The sequence below is a fragment of the Choloepus didactylus genome, chromosome 4 (genome assembly GCF_015220235.1).
Source record: "Choloepus didactylus isolate mChoDid1 chromosome 4, mChoDid1.pri, whole genome shotgun sequence".
Taxonomy (NCBI): Eukaryota; Metazoa; Chordata; class Mammalia; order Pilosa; family Megalonychidae; genus Choloepus; species Choloepus didactylus.
Genome location: NC_051310.1, coordinates 4,839,161 through 4,855,686, shown reverse-complemented (window position 1 = coordinate 4,855,686; position 16,526 = coordinate 4,839,161). Strand labels below are relative to the sequence as shown.

At 44.4% G+C, this 16,526-nt stretch overlaps 1 protein-coding gene across 6 annotated transcripts in view; it reads left to right on the top strand.

Annotated features, from left to right (window-relative positions):
* The window catches only part of TECPR2 (tectonin beta-propeller repeat containing 2), a 155,113-nt gene that overhangs the window by 89,557 nt on the left and 49,030 nt on the right, over positions 1–16,526 (top strand). For 5 of the 6 annotated variants that reach the window (XM_037831805.1, XM_037831804.1, XM_037831806.1 and 2 more), the window contains 6 exons: positions 1,820–1,993; positions 3,867–4,050; positions 5,159–5,300; positions 6,601–6,841; positions 7,672–7,761; positions 9,374–9,607. In XM_037831805.1, coding sequence (XP_037687733.1) covers positions 1,820–1,993; positions 3,867–4,050; positions 5,159–5,300; positions 6,601–6,841; positions 7,672–7,761; positions 9,374–9,607 — 1,065 coding nt within the window. The remainder of the gene's footprint in view (positions 1–1,819; positions 1,994–3,866; positions 4,051–5,158; positions 5,301–6,600; positions 6,842–7,671; positions 7,762–9,373; positions 9,608–16,526) is intronic. The other variant, XM_037831802.1, reaches the window with a different exon arrangement.

Below are 16,526 nucleotides of genomic sequence, written 5' to 3'. Positions count from 1 at the left end.
CAACTTCATTCTTTTGCATGTGGATTTCCAGTTTTCCCAGCAACATTGGTTTAAGAGACTGTTCTTTCCCCATGGAATGGTTTAGAGACCGTTGTAAAGAATCAGTTCACCATAGATGTGAGTGCTCATTTCTGGACTCTTAATTCTATTCCGTTGGTCTAACTGTCTATTCTTAGGTCAGTGTTACATGGTTTTGATGCCTAGTAAGTTTTCAATAGGGAAGTCTGAGTTCCAACTTTGTTCTTTTTCAAGATTGTTTTGTCTATTCTAAATACCGTATGAATTTTAGAATTGGTTTTTCCATTTCTGCAAAAAAAAAAATGCCATTGAGATTGCATTGACATTAACAGTATTAAGTCTTCCAGTCAACATGAGATGTCATTCCACCTATTTAGGTCGTCTTTAATTTAGTTCAGCAATGTTTTGTAATTTTCAGTGTACAGATCTTGGTTTGCTTGGTTAAATTTATTCCTAAGTATTTTTTTTTTCTTTTCAATGTTATTGTAGATGGAATTGTTTTCTTAATTTTCTTTTTAGATTAATCATTGCTAGTGTATAGAAATACAACTGGATTTTGTGTGTTTTGTATCTTGCAACTTTAGTGGATTTGTTTATTAGTTCTAACAGGTTGTGTGTGTGTATTCTTTGGGTTTTCTGCATAATATGTCATCTGTGAACAGAGATAGTTTTACTTCTTCCTTTCTAATTTGGATCCCTTTTATTTCTTTTTTTTGCCTAGTTACTCTGGCTAAAAATTTGTAATGTTGAATAGCAGTGGTGAAAGCAGACATCCTTCTCTTGTTCCTGATCTTAGAAAAAGAGCTTTTGTCTTTCACCACTGAGTGTGATGTTAGCTATGGGTTTTTCATATATGCCTTTTACCATGTTGAGGAAATTCCCCTCTATTACTAATTTATTGAGTGTTTTTAATATGAAAGGGTGTGTTGGATTTGTTGAATGCTTTTTCTACATTGATTAGGGTGATTGTGGGGTTTTTTTTTTTTCCTTCATTCTATTAATGCAGTGTATTACTTTTATTGATTTTCATACGTTGGTCATGATGTATAATCCTTTCATAATGCAGAATTCAGTTTGCAAACGTATTGATGTGGATTTTTGTGTCTATATTTATGAGGGATATTGGTCTGTAGTTTTCTTAAAATATCTTTGGCTTTGGTTATCAGGGAAATGAGTTAGAGAGTGTTCCTTCCTCTTTAGTTTTTTGGAAGAGTTTGCACAGGATTTAGTGAGGTACAGGATCAGAATCATCTCCTGTGGCTAACCCATTCACCAGTGAAGCCATCTGCTCCTGGGCTTTTTTGGGGGAGATTTTTGATGATTCATTCCATCTCCTCACTTGCTGTAGGTCTATTCAGATTTTCTGTTTCTTCTTGAGTTAGTTTTGGTAGTTTATGTGATTCTAGGAATTTGTCCATTTCACTAGATTATCTAATTTGTTGGCATACAGTCGTTCATAGTATTATCTTGTAATCCTTTTTATTTCTGAAAAGTCAGTAGTGATGACCCCTCTTTCATTTCTGATTTTGGTAATTTGAATCTCTTCTTTTTTTCTTAATCAGTCTAGCTAAGGTTTTGTCGATTTTGTTGATCGTTTCAAAGAACAAACATTTGGTTTACTGGTTTTTCTTTTTGTTTGTCGATTCTCTGTTTCGTTTAATCTCCACTCTATCTACTCTTTATTATTTCCTCCCTTCTGCCAGCTTTGGGTTTAGCTTATTCTTCTTTTTAGAAGAAGTTATCTTTTTAGTGTGGAGAACTCTCAATATTGTATAATGAATGGAATTATTGTGTTTTACAGGAGCCCTTCTCTGGAAGATTGAACAGAAATCTAACAGGGCTTTTGCTTGTGGAAAAGTGACCATCAAGGGGAAGCGGCACTGGTATGAAGCCCTGCCCCAGACGGTGTTTGTGGCTCTGAGTGATGACACGGCCTGGATCATCAGAACAAACGGGGACCTGTACCTGCAGACAGGTGACCGCAGGTTCTGTGCCAGCGCCCTGTCGGGTCTGGTGTAATTGCTTTTTACTGCACCCTGCTCTGTCAGTGGGATGCTTGGTACAGGCACAAAGAAGAAGGGGCTAAAAATCCATTAAATTAAAACTCTTCTGGAGAGAGAGTATTTGCCATTTAGAATATATTAACAGTTTCCTGCTATTGACACAAATTCAATCCATGACAAATATAGGACAGGAATTAAATAGGATCATTTAATGAGGAACAGATTCATCTTTTCCTTATGGCTAACCCATTGCATATCACTTATCCTGCCATACCAGATCTTAAGAGGAAAGAATAACAGATTACATAGAATCATTTCTCCCCCTTTAAGCTTAAGTGACTGAATTTTTTGGCCAGGTTAAAGCCCACTTTCTATAATTTATTTACATGGGGTCAGAAAAAAAACAACAAAAAATTATTTGCTCTAGATGGCACTTCAGTCTGTTCTAGGAAATTGCCCTGAGGGAAACCTTCAGCTACTGGAAGAGGCACAGCGGGACTTGTTTATTAAAAATAACTGTAATGAGAATCAATGTTTATGTGCCGTCAGCAAAATGGGAAATGATTTTTTGAAAGCGACGCGATTTATCAATATCTGGGAAGGATTGTGGGGCAGAAGCTCCTTCTTGGTTGTTGGGAGGGCATATTGGATTTGTGTAAAGCGCAGTCTTCTTTCTTTTTAATGGTGTTGATGCTGAGGGAACGTTTTAATCTCTGAAATGAACTGCCCACCGTGGGTGATGCCCTGGGATGGAAGCCCTTGTTCATCTGGCTCCATCCCAGTCGCGTGAGAGCAGGCCGGTCCTCGGGGCTTCTGCCCTGCACTTTGGTGGGAGCCCCCGTGCCTGCCTGGGCCCTCCAGCCTGCTTCCTCTGTCTTCCTTCAAGCAAAAAGAGTTTGGTAAAGGCACATGCACAGCCCTCCCTCCTTTACGTCTGGGTCCCAGGAGCACTTGAGTGTTGTTCCGGGTAGGGAAAGGGGTGCTTGTGGCCTGGGGGTGAGGTGTGGGAGCGCTCCCAACCGGAAGTGCCATAGGGACGGCAGGGGCAGTGGCTGCAGAGGAGCCTGGCACCCTGTAGCCCTCCTGGATGAGACTCTTTGGGGTGGCCTGAGACCCTGCTGTGTAAGAAGTCCCCAGGTGATTTGGGATCTGAGTTGGGCGCAAACAAATACACACCTACACCTCAAGGACCATGATACCACAGTGTGCTTTTGTGATAGTTGAGGGGCAGATTTGAGAATGAGAGCTAACTGCAGGCTGAGGCTACAGAACACAGGGTTTCAAGTGACAGCTGTTCTGCTGGTTCCCTGAGAGTGGCCTTCGAGCTCACGGATCACGCCTGACCAACAGAGGCCACAAGGAGTGGGGGAGGAGCCTGAGTTCCGGCCTGGCCTCAGCCTTGCCGTGTGCCTCTCCCAGCCTCAGATTTCATCCAGGAAATCGGAGGTTTTCATTTTAGAAGCAGAAAGCACCCACCAGGTAAGAGCAGAGGAAGATGGAGCCACTCTGCTGGAGCTGTTCTGTAGAGGATGGCTCAGGGTTCAGAGGCAGCAGCCCAAGGAGTGTGGGGGCCCTGGGCCTGCTGGCTCGAGGTCCAGCTGTGCTCCTGCTCCTGGCTTTCATGATCTTTCAGAACTTCTTAAGCTACTTGAGGACAACAGAGAATTCTGAATTCTAAAAATGCTTAACCATTTTGTATTGACCAAACCTTAGAAAGAAAATGTGTTTATTGTGAAAGGATGTAGGAACATACCAGAAGGGAAAATAAATAGGCGACAGAATGAGCATGAGGTGTGGAGTCCTGACTGTCTTGTGTCCTTGGGGGCTTCTTGTCTGTCTCCCCAGCAGGTCTCAGTGTGGATCGCCCTTGTGCCAGAGCTGTAAAGGTTGACTGTCCATACCCTCTGTCCCAGATCACGGCCCGGAACAGCGTGGTGTGGGCACTCACAGAGCAGAGGGCCCTCCTGTTCCGGGAGGGCGTGAGCAGCTTCTGTCCTGAAGGGGAGCAGTGGAAGTGTGACATCATCAGGTATCGCCCAGGAGAGCAGAGAACTCTTTAGCACCTGGTTTGTTCCAGCCTTTGTGCTTGATCAGGTTGACTTTCCACCGGGTGTCTGTGTGAGCCTTTCCTGGGAAAGCTGGCTCCCTGGATGTTCCCATGGTAATCGGGTTCTCTTGAATTGTTGGAGCCTATTTTAGCAGCCTGATCTTGGAGACACTTCTGTACCCACCTCTGAAAGGCAAGCCAGATGCTTAGTCGGGGCTCATTTCAGAAATGCTGCTCGCCCCAGAGCCCTTCGGAGCCTCCCACAGCCCGAGTCTCTCCCGGCAGGCTCTGCACTCACAGCTGCCTACTGTCGGTGTTTTCTGTTTTGGGCCATATATATATAAATATATTTAAATCTTCATCTTAGTTAAAATTGATCTCTGAATTGTCATTTATTTGGCTACTGTTTAACATTCAAGACTTTAGTAACAGAATTACTATCAAATCAGTTAATGAGAAAGGATTCAGAGGCCTTAGAAAATTGAGATTAGAATGGTCTTGGTTTAAATATAGCAACCCAGTAATTCCCTGGTGAGTACCTGTTAGGAGAACTGTGCTGGGTGGGGCTGGGCGCAGAGACACAGCCTGCCCTCAGGGACTCCTAGTCTAGAGCCAGTTGGCTTCCGTGGTCCATGAGAGAGGGGGTGCGCAGCACCTGTGCCTGCAGAGGTCGGGAAGGGGCCAGGGCAGAGTGCCCCGCAGAGGAGCCTCGGAGGGAGAGGACCTCACCAAGGTGTTCGCAGCCGAGAGAGCAGCGTCTCCCCGCGGGGCACTGCTGCAGGGCACAGCCTGGCACGTTGGGGAGTCTCAGCTCGTCCTTGCGGTGAGGGGTGAGGAGGCCAGGAGTGCTTATGTGCCTGCACGGTGTCTTCTTAGGTTGTTTTTCTTACTGTTCTGGGTCTTTATGTGAGACTTTCAGAAGTTACTGAGCATTTGAACGGTTTATATTGCACAGTAATTTAACTCAGACTCCAGCTGCTGCTGCTTCCATGCCCAGCCTGCCCAGGCGGCCCGCTGGTGGCAGTCCTGGAAAGGCTGGGCGTTCTGGCCATGGGGCGTTGACTCACACGTTGTCTCCTCTCATTTTCAGTGAAAGGCAAGCTTTAGAACCTGTCTGTATAACCCTTGGGGATCAGCAGACTCTCTGGGCCCTGGACATCCACGGAAACTTGTGGTTCAGAACTGGCATTGTTCCCAAGAAACCCCAAGGCGATGATGACCACTGGTGGCAAGTAGGCATTGACTCCGCTGCGTGCACGGGCTGTCCGACTTCGCCCGGCATTCTGCTCCCCCTTTTGAGCCCCTCTCTCTTTTCCTTAAAGAGATTGAAGAGTGGGATTAAACTGATAATACTCACTTTTAGTATTTGGTGGGTTAGACTTCACTGTAACTTAAGTACAGTAGAAACTTCAAGGGCTTTTCATCCTAGGAAATAACTTGCAGAGCCCTCTTTAAATAAATCAGGCTTTATTTATTTTTTTGGAGGTGTTTGTAAGTTTATCACTATATGCTAAGTACCTCAGTGGCATCCATTTGAAGATTAGGTAATAATGATGTTTAATTCTGAACATACGTGCTAAGAAAAGAGACCAAACAGTAGGTTTGAAAAACCTAACCCACAATTAAAATTCATCTATCTCTACTTGTTCAAAAGCCCTCTAAATAAATGGTATTTCAACCAAAAAGAAGGATTTTTCCACATCCTCCCAGAAAAAGGAATACTTGGTGAAATAGGAGGGTATAATCAAGTTCACTTTTCTTGTGGCTTAGTTCCAACGGGAATGGCTGAGATGTGTTTTTAAGGGGGTTTATGCTTTCCCCCTCTTTGGTACCCGTGGCTCTGGCCTCACTCCCCATCTGCCAAAGGAGGCGAGGGTTGCACCGGCCATCAGCAGTTCTGAAGTGTGCAGAGGACTTAAATCACAGGTTATTTCTGCTTTGCCGTGAGGGAGGCAGGTCTTCCATTAGGCTGCACTGTGTCCGTCGGACCACAGCATGGGCAGACAAGGTGTGCGTGTTCTGATGGGCATGTGGGTGAGCACCAGTGTCTCTGACCTGATCCACTGGGTCAGACTTGAAACCGCTATACAGATGGTTTTAAAGTACCTTCTGTGTACTTAATAATCACAAAATATGCCTGCTTGTTGTAGCAGACCCATGTAATAGAAATGTATAAAATGTACAGTTTTCCCATTGCTTTGCTTTGTTTTGTTTGGAAATGCTTATTTGATAAATAAAGTAATTTAAAGCAAACAAAACAAAAAACAAAAACAAAAAAATAAAATGAACAGTGACCACGTCCTTCCCTCCCTCTGAAGCTGACCCTTGGGAGTGAGCCCGGTTGGCAGTCTGGCGACATCCTGCTCGACTTGCCTCCGTCCTTACACAAGCACGTGTGCGCGTGTGCGTGTGGCGGTTGGTTGTCCGGTTACTAGACGTTTTGTTGTTGGGCCGGGCAGCGCCTCCCCTCGAGTGATCAGTGTCCAGAGGTCGCGGCCGTGCCCTGAGGGCAGCTCTGCGGTCCCTCCCTAGGTGGGCATCACGGACTATGTGGTGTTCGACCAGTGTAGCCTGTTCCAGACCCTGCTCCACGCCACGCACTCGGTGGCCACAGCGGCACAGGTGCCTGTCGAGAAGGTGGCGGATAAGCTGCGCACGGCGTTCTGGTCCCAGCAGCTCCAGTGCCAGCCCAGCCTCCTCGGGGTCAACCACAGCGGCGTCTGGATCTCCTCGGGCAAGAACGAGTTCCACGTGGCAAAGGGAAGCCTCATAGGTGGGCAGGGGCTTTTTATTCACATTGGCTTCACTTGAAAGCACTTTTAAAGAAAAGCTTTAAAATCCCAACTTGAAAAGATAACCTCACGCCAGTGGATTGAAGCATTTGTAGGAGAGGACCTTCCTGTGTTCCATCATCGTTCTGTCTCCTGCTGTGTTCTCAGTCTGTCAGTCCTAAAACTTGGACCCCCAGTGTCTGCATGGCATGTGCTCAGTTACCACTGGGTAAAAGGGGCCACCTCTGAGGTCTGAGAAGGAGAATCACTGCCACCGTTGGCGGTAGAGGCTATGGGCAGCCCTGAGTGCAGGTGTGAACCCGTTCAGGCGTGAACCCACTCAGGCATGAACCCGCTCAGGCGTGAACCCGCTCAGGTGTGAACCCATTTAGGCGTGAACCCGCTCAGGTGTGAACCCGTTCAGGCGTGAACCCATACAGGTGTGAACCCGTTCAGGCGTGAACCCGCTCAGGTGTGAACCCGCTCAGGTGTGAACCCGTTCAGGCGTGAACCCATGCAGGTGTGAACCCGTTCAGGTGTGAACCCGCGCAGGTGTGAACCCACGCAGGTGTGAACCCGCGCAGCGTGGGGGTTTTGCTGCTGTGAGGGAATCCCTTGCTCTCTGGGTCTCTCCAGCTCCCCCTCCCCCTGCCCCTGGCAGGAGTGTGGCATTAGAGAGCAGCAAGCGGCAGGCTGCTCTTATCTCTTAACTTAAGGGCACTCTAGAGGTAGCCGTGAGAGACATGGAAGACCAGCTGGAGTCTAGAACCGAGGCTCTGAAGTGTTCTTTTATTCCTTTCTTTAATATGTTCTTCCTATTTATTCTTCCCAGGCACTTACTGGAATAATGTTGTTCCCCGTGGGACAGCTTCTGCAACAAAATGGGCCTTTGTGTTGGCTTCAACAGCTCCCACAAAGGAAGGTTGGTCAACCTGAGCTTGGTTGAGAAATATGGTGCATATGTCAGCAGTTGTAAAAGTTAAAATCACAGTCAGCCGGTGGCCCAGCTGGTGATGGTTGGTGCAGCTGTGCAGCTCAGGGACAGAGAAGTGGTGGTAGCTGAACTTCCGGTTGAGCCACCGGCAAGACTTAACCAAGGGAGCCACGGAGAGAGGACCTGGTCGGGTGAAGCTGATGGAGTGTCAAGGCACAGCATCCCCTGAAGGAGGGGAGCAGACAGTGTGGTCGTCTGGAGCTGGCAGCAGGGGCCTCCCCGGGCACACGGCAGGGCCCACAGCACCAGCAGGAGGCCGCAGCCTTCTTGGAGGGCCTTCCCGTCTCCCCGTGTGTTCCTCCCTCACCTTCCAGCAGCCTCTTCCCTCCTTGTTCACAGCCTCTGGCTGACCGGAGCCCCCATTTGACCACATTATGGCAGAGCCTTCCTTTCACAGGCCTGCCTCCTCCTGACCTGCTTGGGCTGTGGAGCTGGGAGCCCCTGGCAGGCTCCTCCCAGGTTTGTGCTGAGGTTAAAGGGGAAGATGGGGTTCAGAGGAATTAGGTTGGTTAGTCCCCCTCGGATGCAGCTGATCCGAGGGGGATGCCAGATTGTTCTGACGCAGTTCTGAAATCCAGAAAGCCCTGAAAACTGGAAGGTATTTCCCAGGTTTGGCACCGTTTCACACAGGCAGCACAACCTGACCTGACCTGGCCCAACGTGGGGCTTTTTACACAGTTGCGACCTCCCCTACCGACTGTGCACCCACCTTCTGCTGCATTTCTCTAGGGGTTCCGCCCCCCTCTGGGCTGTTCCCTGGACCTGTGCCCTTCCCATTGTCTTAGGCTTTCAAAATCCAGAAAACATTTCTGAGTTCCAAACATCTTACCACAAATTTTAGGGAAGGGTCTGTGGACCTATGGCAAAGGGTTTAACCTCCCTGGTGATCATTTGCATTTTAAACAGACTTTGTTAAATGTAAAGGACTCTGTTAAATGGCGGAGTGACTGGAATGGTGTGATTTTGAGGTGAGGATGGGGAGGGAAGGCTCTCCAGTGTCCCAAGCCCTCCATTGCCAGAAGAACAGGGCAAGTGCCTGGGGGCTACCCTCGGAAGAGATGCCCTTATGCCAGAGGGCCAACTGGACACCCCTTCCCTCTTGGTGAAGTTTGACGTTCTGTATAAAAGGCTCTGGTGTGTTGTTCAAGTTCAAGACTGCCCAGCCCATTTTAAATGTCCAAGGCCAGAGCCCCAAGCCAAGGCAGTAGTCTGATAACATCACTTAGCCCTGCTTTCCTTCCATTTCTTTAAAATATGTTAGGTTTGACTCTTCCCCTCTGGCTTGGTCATGGAGGTTCCCTCTGACATCCGATTTAAACTGCATATTAAACTCCCACTGTATAGTCTAATATTTACACTGCATATTAAAGAGCGAGCCCTTGGCTGACAAGTGCGCCAGATTGAGCCAAGAGCAGCCCAGTGTTTGGGGCAGGTGCACGGGTGTCGGGGTGTCAGCCAGAAGGCACAGGCCGCCATGTGCACTGAAGGCAGGGGCTCGGCACAGCAGCACGTTGATGGTAAACACTAACTCTGTCCTCAGGAAGCTCTCTGTGGCTGTGCCAGAGCAGCCAGGAGCTGTGCCGCGTCAGTGCCCAGGATGCCCAGTCCCGCCCGTCCACTGTGCAGCTGCCTCCCGACACCGAGATGAGGGCCTACTCCGCCTGCCCTGATGCCCTGTGGGCCTTGGACAGCCTCGGCCAGGTGTTCATCAGGACGCTCTCCAAGAGCTGCCCCACAGGAATGCACTGGACAAGGCTGGACCTCTCCCAGCTAGGTAAGGCCGCCCCCGAGTGTGCCTCAGCTTTGGCACATGGCGTCCAAGCACAATTCCCTGGGCCCTGGGTGGACTTGAGTGAAGCCCCATCCAGGTGTTTTGTGAGTGGGTGGGGTCCAGAAGATTAATTGGCCACTTGTTAAAATCCAGTGGACCTTTTCATTTTGTTAAGGAGCCTTACTTTGCCCACTCCTTGGAGTTTTCAGGGTTTTCAGAATCCAAGTCAGAGCGTATAGTCAGATGAAGTTGCACTAAGAGCTGCTTGAGCGCACACTGTGGGTGCAGCTGCCTCTCCATCTCTGAACGTGGGACTGGCTTTGTGCCCTTTAAACCTGAAAAACTGGGCAGGCCCTGCAGCAGGGCCGGTGCCACCCTGATGTCTTCTCAGCATCTGGAGTCACGCCAAGCCTAGAATGGCCGCTCGACAACTGTGTGTCGATCTTCAGCAGGGTGGAGCCAATCAGTGCTGGCTAACCTCAGCTATCCTCGGAGTCTCCCCTCAGGACTCACAGAATAGGCTGGTTAGTGCGATGCCATTTAAGAATAATTCATTTGTATTCCAAGAAACAGAACCGAGTAAGCCCACAACCTTCAAGTGTCCTCGATAGGCTGGCCAGGGAAGCACAGTGTGGTCTGTGCGGAGGCAGACCTGGGGGTCAGCGGAAGCCTCGGACCTTCAGTGGTCCCGGCTCAGGAAGCGTCCGCCCCAGCTGGGTTTGTCACTTTTGTAAATTGACAAACAAAACCTTGGTTGTTATATGGTGGAATTGAATTGTACAAGCATTTAATGTTTGAGAATTCGACTATACTTACTCATCCAAAATGAGGAGGTGGAGAAAGGAAACAAGAAGAAAGGGAGTGCTCCTCGTCTCCCTTCCAGCCCCCCCAGGAGCCCCTGGCTGCACCGTGGCTCCCCACTTCAGCTGACAGGGGCCCGCCTGCCACGCCACAAAATATGCCAGCCAGGGCTGCTCAGCTGCTCCACCTGATCAGGTTCTATGTAGAAACATTTTTCAGTGCCACAAGGCCCCACACACAATGCAGCTCCTTCATCTGGTTCTCAGCTCAAGAAGCAGATGAATCCAAAGCTAGGTGAATTAAAGAATTCAGAGCATCCACAGAGAAGCCTGCAAGCACTGGGAAAGGCAAATGCTCATCCCAGCAGGCCCGTGGACACGGCCTTTAGTCCAGATGCCCACCCCAACGGACCACCTGACAAGATCCCCGCAGAGCACAGTCCCTGCCAAAGGTCACCAGAGAGCCCGGGACCTGCGGTCCTCAGTGCTCCTGGCTCCGTGAACGAGTCCTCTCTACATGCCCCCATCAGCGTTTTTCTCGATTCCTTAAAAGTCGTGGTTGGTGAGGCTGGGGATAACTTACTAACTTTTTTTTCCTTTATTAGAGAAGTTACAGGGTTACAGAACACTTATGCATAGAATTCAGGACTCCCGTATACCAGCCTATTATTAACACCTTGCATCAGTGTGGAACATTTGCTTCAACTGATGAAAGCACATTTTTATAATTGTACTATTAACTGAAGTCCATGGTTTAATTTAGGATTCACTGTGTAGTGTAGTTCCATTGATTTAAAAAAAAAAAAGTTTTATCCTATTACCATATTTATAATCTAATGTTTCCCTCTTTAATCACATTCAAATGTATATTTCTGTGCTGTTAATTGCTTTCACAGTGCAGTGCTACCATCACCACCATCCATTACCAAAACATTCCCATCGTTTCAAATAAGGATCCCTGTACATTTTAAACCCTAACTTCCCATTCCCTGTCCCCATCCCACCCCTTGGTAACCTATATTCCAGATTCTGACTCCATGAATTTGCTTATTCTAGTTGTTTCAGATCAGTGACAGCATACAATTTTTTGTTATTTTGTGTCTGGCTTATTTCACTCAACATGATGTCCTCAGTGTTCATCCATGTTGTTGCCTGTGTCAGGACTTCATTCCTTTTTACGGCTGAATAATTTCCCATTGTATGTATATAGCACATTTTATTTATCCGTTTTTCAGTTTGTGGATGCTTGGGTTGCCTCCATCTTTTGGTGAATCTGAATAATGCTGCTTTGAACATGGGTGTGCACATATCTGTTGAAGTCCCTGCTTTCAATTATTTTAGGTATATACCTAGTAGTAGTGTTGCTGGGTCTGTGGTAGTTTTACAGCTTTCTGAGGAACCGCCAAACTGTCTTCCACAGCAGCTACACTATTTTATATTCCTTCCGTTGGTGAATGAGTGTTCTTATTTCTCCGTATCCTCCCCAACATTTGTTATTTTCCGTATTTTTGTAAATAGCAGCCATTCTAAAGGGTGGGAAATGGTATCTCATGGTTTTGATTTGCATTTCCCTGATGGCTAATGATGTTGAGCATCTTTTTATGTGCTTGCTAGCCATTTGTATATCTTCTTTGGAGAGAGAATCTGTTCAAGTCTTTTGCCCCCTTTTTAATTGAGTTGTCTTTTTGTTGTTAAGTTGAAGGATTTCTTTATATATTCTGGTATTAAACCCATAGCAGATATGTGGTTTCCAAATAGTCTCTCCCATTGTGTAGGCTGTTGTTTTACTTTCATGATGAAGTCCTTTGGGGCACAAAAGTTTTAAATTCTGATGAAGTCCCTTTTATCTATTTTTTCTTCTGTTTCTTGGGCTTTGGGTGTAAAGTGTAAGAAACCATGGCCTAACACAAGGTCCTAATGATGCTTCCCTACATTTTCTTCTAGGAGTTTGATAGCCCTAGCTCTTAAGGTCTTTGACCTATTTGGAGTTGTTTTTTCCTGTGGTGTGAAGTAAGGATCCACCTTCATTCTTTTACATATGGACATGCAGTTTTCCCAATACCGTTTGTTGAAAAGACCATTCTTTCCCAATTGTGCGGTCTTTGCCCCCTTGTGAAAAATAATTTGGCCATAAATGGGAGGGTTGATTTCTGAGCTCTCAATTAAATTTCATTGGTCTATATGTCTTTCCTTGTGCCAGTACCATGCTGTTTGGAGTACTGCGGCTTTGTAATGAGTTTTAAGATTGGGAAATGTGAGCCCTCCAACTTCATTCTTCATTTTCTAAATGTCTGTAGCTATTTAGGGCCCCTTACCCTTCCGTATAAATTTGATGATTGGCTTTCCCATTTCTGCAAAGAAGGTTGTTAGGATTTTTATTGGGATTTATAGGCGTTGAGCCTATAAATTGCGTTGGGTAGGATTGACATTTTAACGATATTTATAAAGTCTTTCAATCCATTGACACAGAATGTCCTTCCATTTATTTAAGTCTTAGATTTTTTTAGCCATGTTTTTCTGTGAACAGTTCCTTTACATCCTTGGTTAGATTTATTCCTAGATATTTGATTATTTTAATTACTATTGTGAACGGAGTTTTTTTCTTGATTTCTTCTTCCGACTGTTCATAAACACTTCTGATTTTGGGGTGTTGATCTTTACCCTGCCACTTTGCTTAATTCATTTATTAGCTCTAGGACCTTTGTTGGGAATTTTTCAGGATTTTCTGTATATAAGATCATGTCATCTGCAATAGGAAAAGTTTCACTTTTTCCTTTCCAGTCTGGGTCCCTTTTATGCCTTTTTCTTGCCTAATAGCTCTGGCAAGAACCTCCAGTGACCATCCTGGTCTTGTTTTCCTGATCTTAGTGGGAAAGCTTTCAGTCTTTCACCATTAAGTAGCATCTTAGCTGTGGGCTTTTCAAGTATGCCCTTTATCTTGCTGAGGATGCTTCCTTCTGTTTGTAGTGTTCTAAATGTTTTTATCATGAAGGGGTGCTGGATTTTGTCACATGCCTCTTCTCCATCAACTGAGGTGATGTTTTGTTTTTTGTTTTTTGTTTTTTTTTTTCTGTCATTCTGTTACTGTGTATTATATTAATTGATTTCCTTATAATGAACCAACCTTGCATACCAGGGATAATCCCACTTGATCATAGTGTATAATTATTTAATATGCTATTGGATTCAATTAGCTAGTATTTTGTTGAGGATTTTTACATCTATATTCATAAAAGCTGTTCATCCGTAGTTTTTTTTTTCTTGGGGTATTTTTATCTGGCTTTGGTATGAAGGTGATGTTGGCCCCATAGGATGAATTGGGGAGTGTTCCCTACTCTTCAATTTTTTGGAAGAGTTGGAGCAGAATTGGGAAAGACTTCTTGGAATGTTTAGTAGAATTCCTGGAATTCCCCCATGAAGCCATCAGGTCCTGGGCTTTTCTTTGTTGGGAGGTTTTTGATTATTGATTCAATCTCTTTACTAGTAATCAGTTTGTTGGGATCTTCCGTTTCTTCTTGAGTCAGTGTAGGTAGTTTGTGTGTTTCTAAGAATTTGTCCATTTCTTCTAGGTCATCTAATTCTTTGGTGTACAGTTTGGTCATTTTTATTTCAGCTGTGTCGGTAATAATGTCCCCCTTTTCATTTCTGATTTTTGTTATTTGTGTCCCCCACTCCGTTTTTCTTTGTCAAAAAGTTTGTCAGTTTTGTTGATCTTTTCAGAGAACCAACTTTTGGTTTTGTTGATTTTCTCTGTTGTTTTTTTGTTTTGTTTTGTTTTTTGTTTCATTTGTCTCCACTCTAATCTTTTCTAGTTCTTCCAGTTTTGACTTAGGTCTCTTGATTTGAAGTCTTTCTTCTTTTTTAATGTAAGCATTTAGAGCTATAAATTTCGCTATCAGCACTGTCTTCACTACATCCCTTAAATTTTGTTCTATTTTATTTTCATTTTCATTTGCCTCAAGATATTTCCTAACTTCACTTGTGGTTTCTTCTTTAACATTGGTTATTTAAGAATATGTTGTTTAATTTCCACGTATTTGTGAATTTTCCCTTTCTCCCTCTATTATTGATTACTAGCTTCATTCCATTGTGGTTGGAGACTATACATTGTATTATCTCAGTATTTTTTTTAGTTTATTGAGACTTGCATTGTGATTCAACCTATGTTCTATCCTGGAGAATGATCCATGTGCTCTAGAGAAGGATGTGTATTCTATTGTCGTTGGGTGAAGTGTTCTAAATATACATATGCCTGTTAGGTCTGGTTGGTTTGGTGTATTGTTCAAAGCCTGCATTTTCTTCTTGATCTTCTGACTGGATGTTCTATCCATTATTGAAAGTGATGTAATAAAGTCTCCCACTATTAATATAGAACTGTCAATTTCTCCCTTCAAATCTGTCAGTATTTGCTTCATATATTTTGGGCTCTGCTGTTAGGTGCTTATTATTTATAAATGTTACATCTTCATATTGAATTGACCCTTTTATCAGTATGTTATGACCATCAGTCCCTTGTACCTATTTTTGACTTAAAGTGTATTTTATCTGATTTTAGTAAAGTTACCCCAGCTCTTTGGGTTACTACTTTCATAGTACATTTTTTTTCATCCTTTCACTTTCAGCCTACTTGTATCTTTGAATTTAAGGTGAGTCCCTTGCAGACAGCATATAGTTGGGTCATGCTTTTTTATTCATTCTGCTGATCTCTGCCTTTTGACTGGAGAGTTTAATCCATTCATATTTAAAGCTACTACTGATAATATAGGACTTTCTTCCGTTTTTCTTTTTAGCCTTTGTACATCTTATGCCTTTTTTGTCCCTCTATTCTTCCGTTAATGCCTGCTTTTACATTTATTTGGTTTTTCCTGTTGTACCATATTGAGTGCCTTCTCATTTCTATCTGGATATATTTTTCATATTTTTCCTTGTGGTTACTATGGAGTTAAAATTTAACATCCTAAATATGTAACAGTCATGTTTGGTTTGATACCAACTTAACTTCAATAGCATGCACCTATGTTTTTCATATACCCCTCTGTCCCCCACCATGTTTTTGTACTTGTTACCTTTTATATTTTGTACACTGTATTTCCAAAAACATAGATTTATCATTACTTTTTATGCATTTGCATTTTAGTACCTGTAGGAAGTAAGAAGTGGAGTTACATGCCAAACAATACAATGCAATAGTACTGGCATTTACAATTACCCAAATGGTTACCTTTACCCCAGGTCTTTATTTCTTTGTGACCACTGTCTGGTGTCCTTGTCTTTCAATCTGAACAACTCCCTTTAGCATTGTTTATAGGGCAGGTCTAGTGGTGATGAACTCCTGCAGCTTTTGTTTATCTGGGAATTTCTGAATCTCTCCCTGATTTTTGAAAGGAAGTCTTGCCAGATACAAAATTCTTGGTTGGCAGTTGTTTTCTTTCAGCACTTTATGTATTTCAACTTTCTTGCCTCCGTGGTTTCTAAATCTAACTGGGACTCAATCTAACTGGGACTCCCTTGTGAATAACATGTTGCTTTTCTCTTACTACTTTCAGAACTCTCTCCTTGTCCTTTGCATTCAGTAGTTTGATTGATATACAATGGGGTGTGTTTTTCTTCATGTTTATCCTGTTTGGTGTTCTCTTGGATGTGCATATTCATATCTTTTGCTGTATATGGGAAGTTCTCTGTCATTATTTCTTTAACTATTCCTTCTGCCCCTTTCTCTCTTTCTTCTCCTTCTGGGATACCCATAATGTGTATATTGGTGTGCCTGATGGTGTCCTATGGCTGTCTTATGCTGTTTTCATCTTTAATACTTCTTTTTCTTTCTGCTGTTCAGACTGACTTATTTCAAGTGTCTTGCCTTCGAGTTCACTAATTCTTTCTTCTGCCATCTCCAGTTTGCTCTTTTTTTTTTTTTAATCATCATTTTATTGAGATATATTCACATACCACGCAGTCATACAAAACAAATTGTACTTTCGATTGTTTACAGTACCATTACATAGTTGTACATTCATCACCTAAATCAATCCCTGACACCTTCATTAGCACACACACAAAAATAACAAGAATAATAATTAGAGTGAAAAAGAGCAATTGAAGTAAAAAAGAACACGGGGTACCTT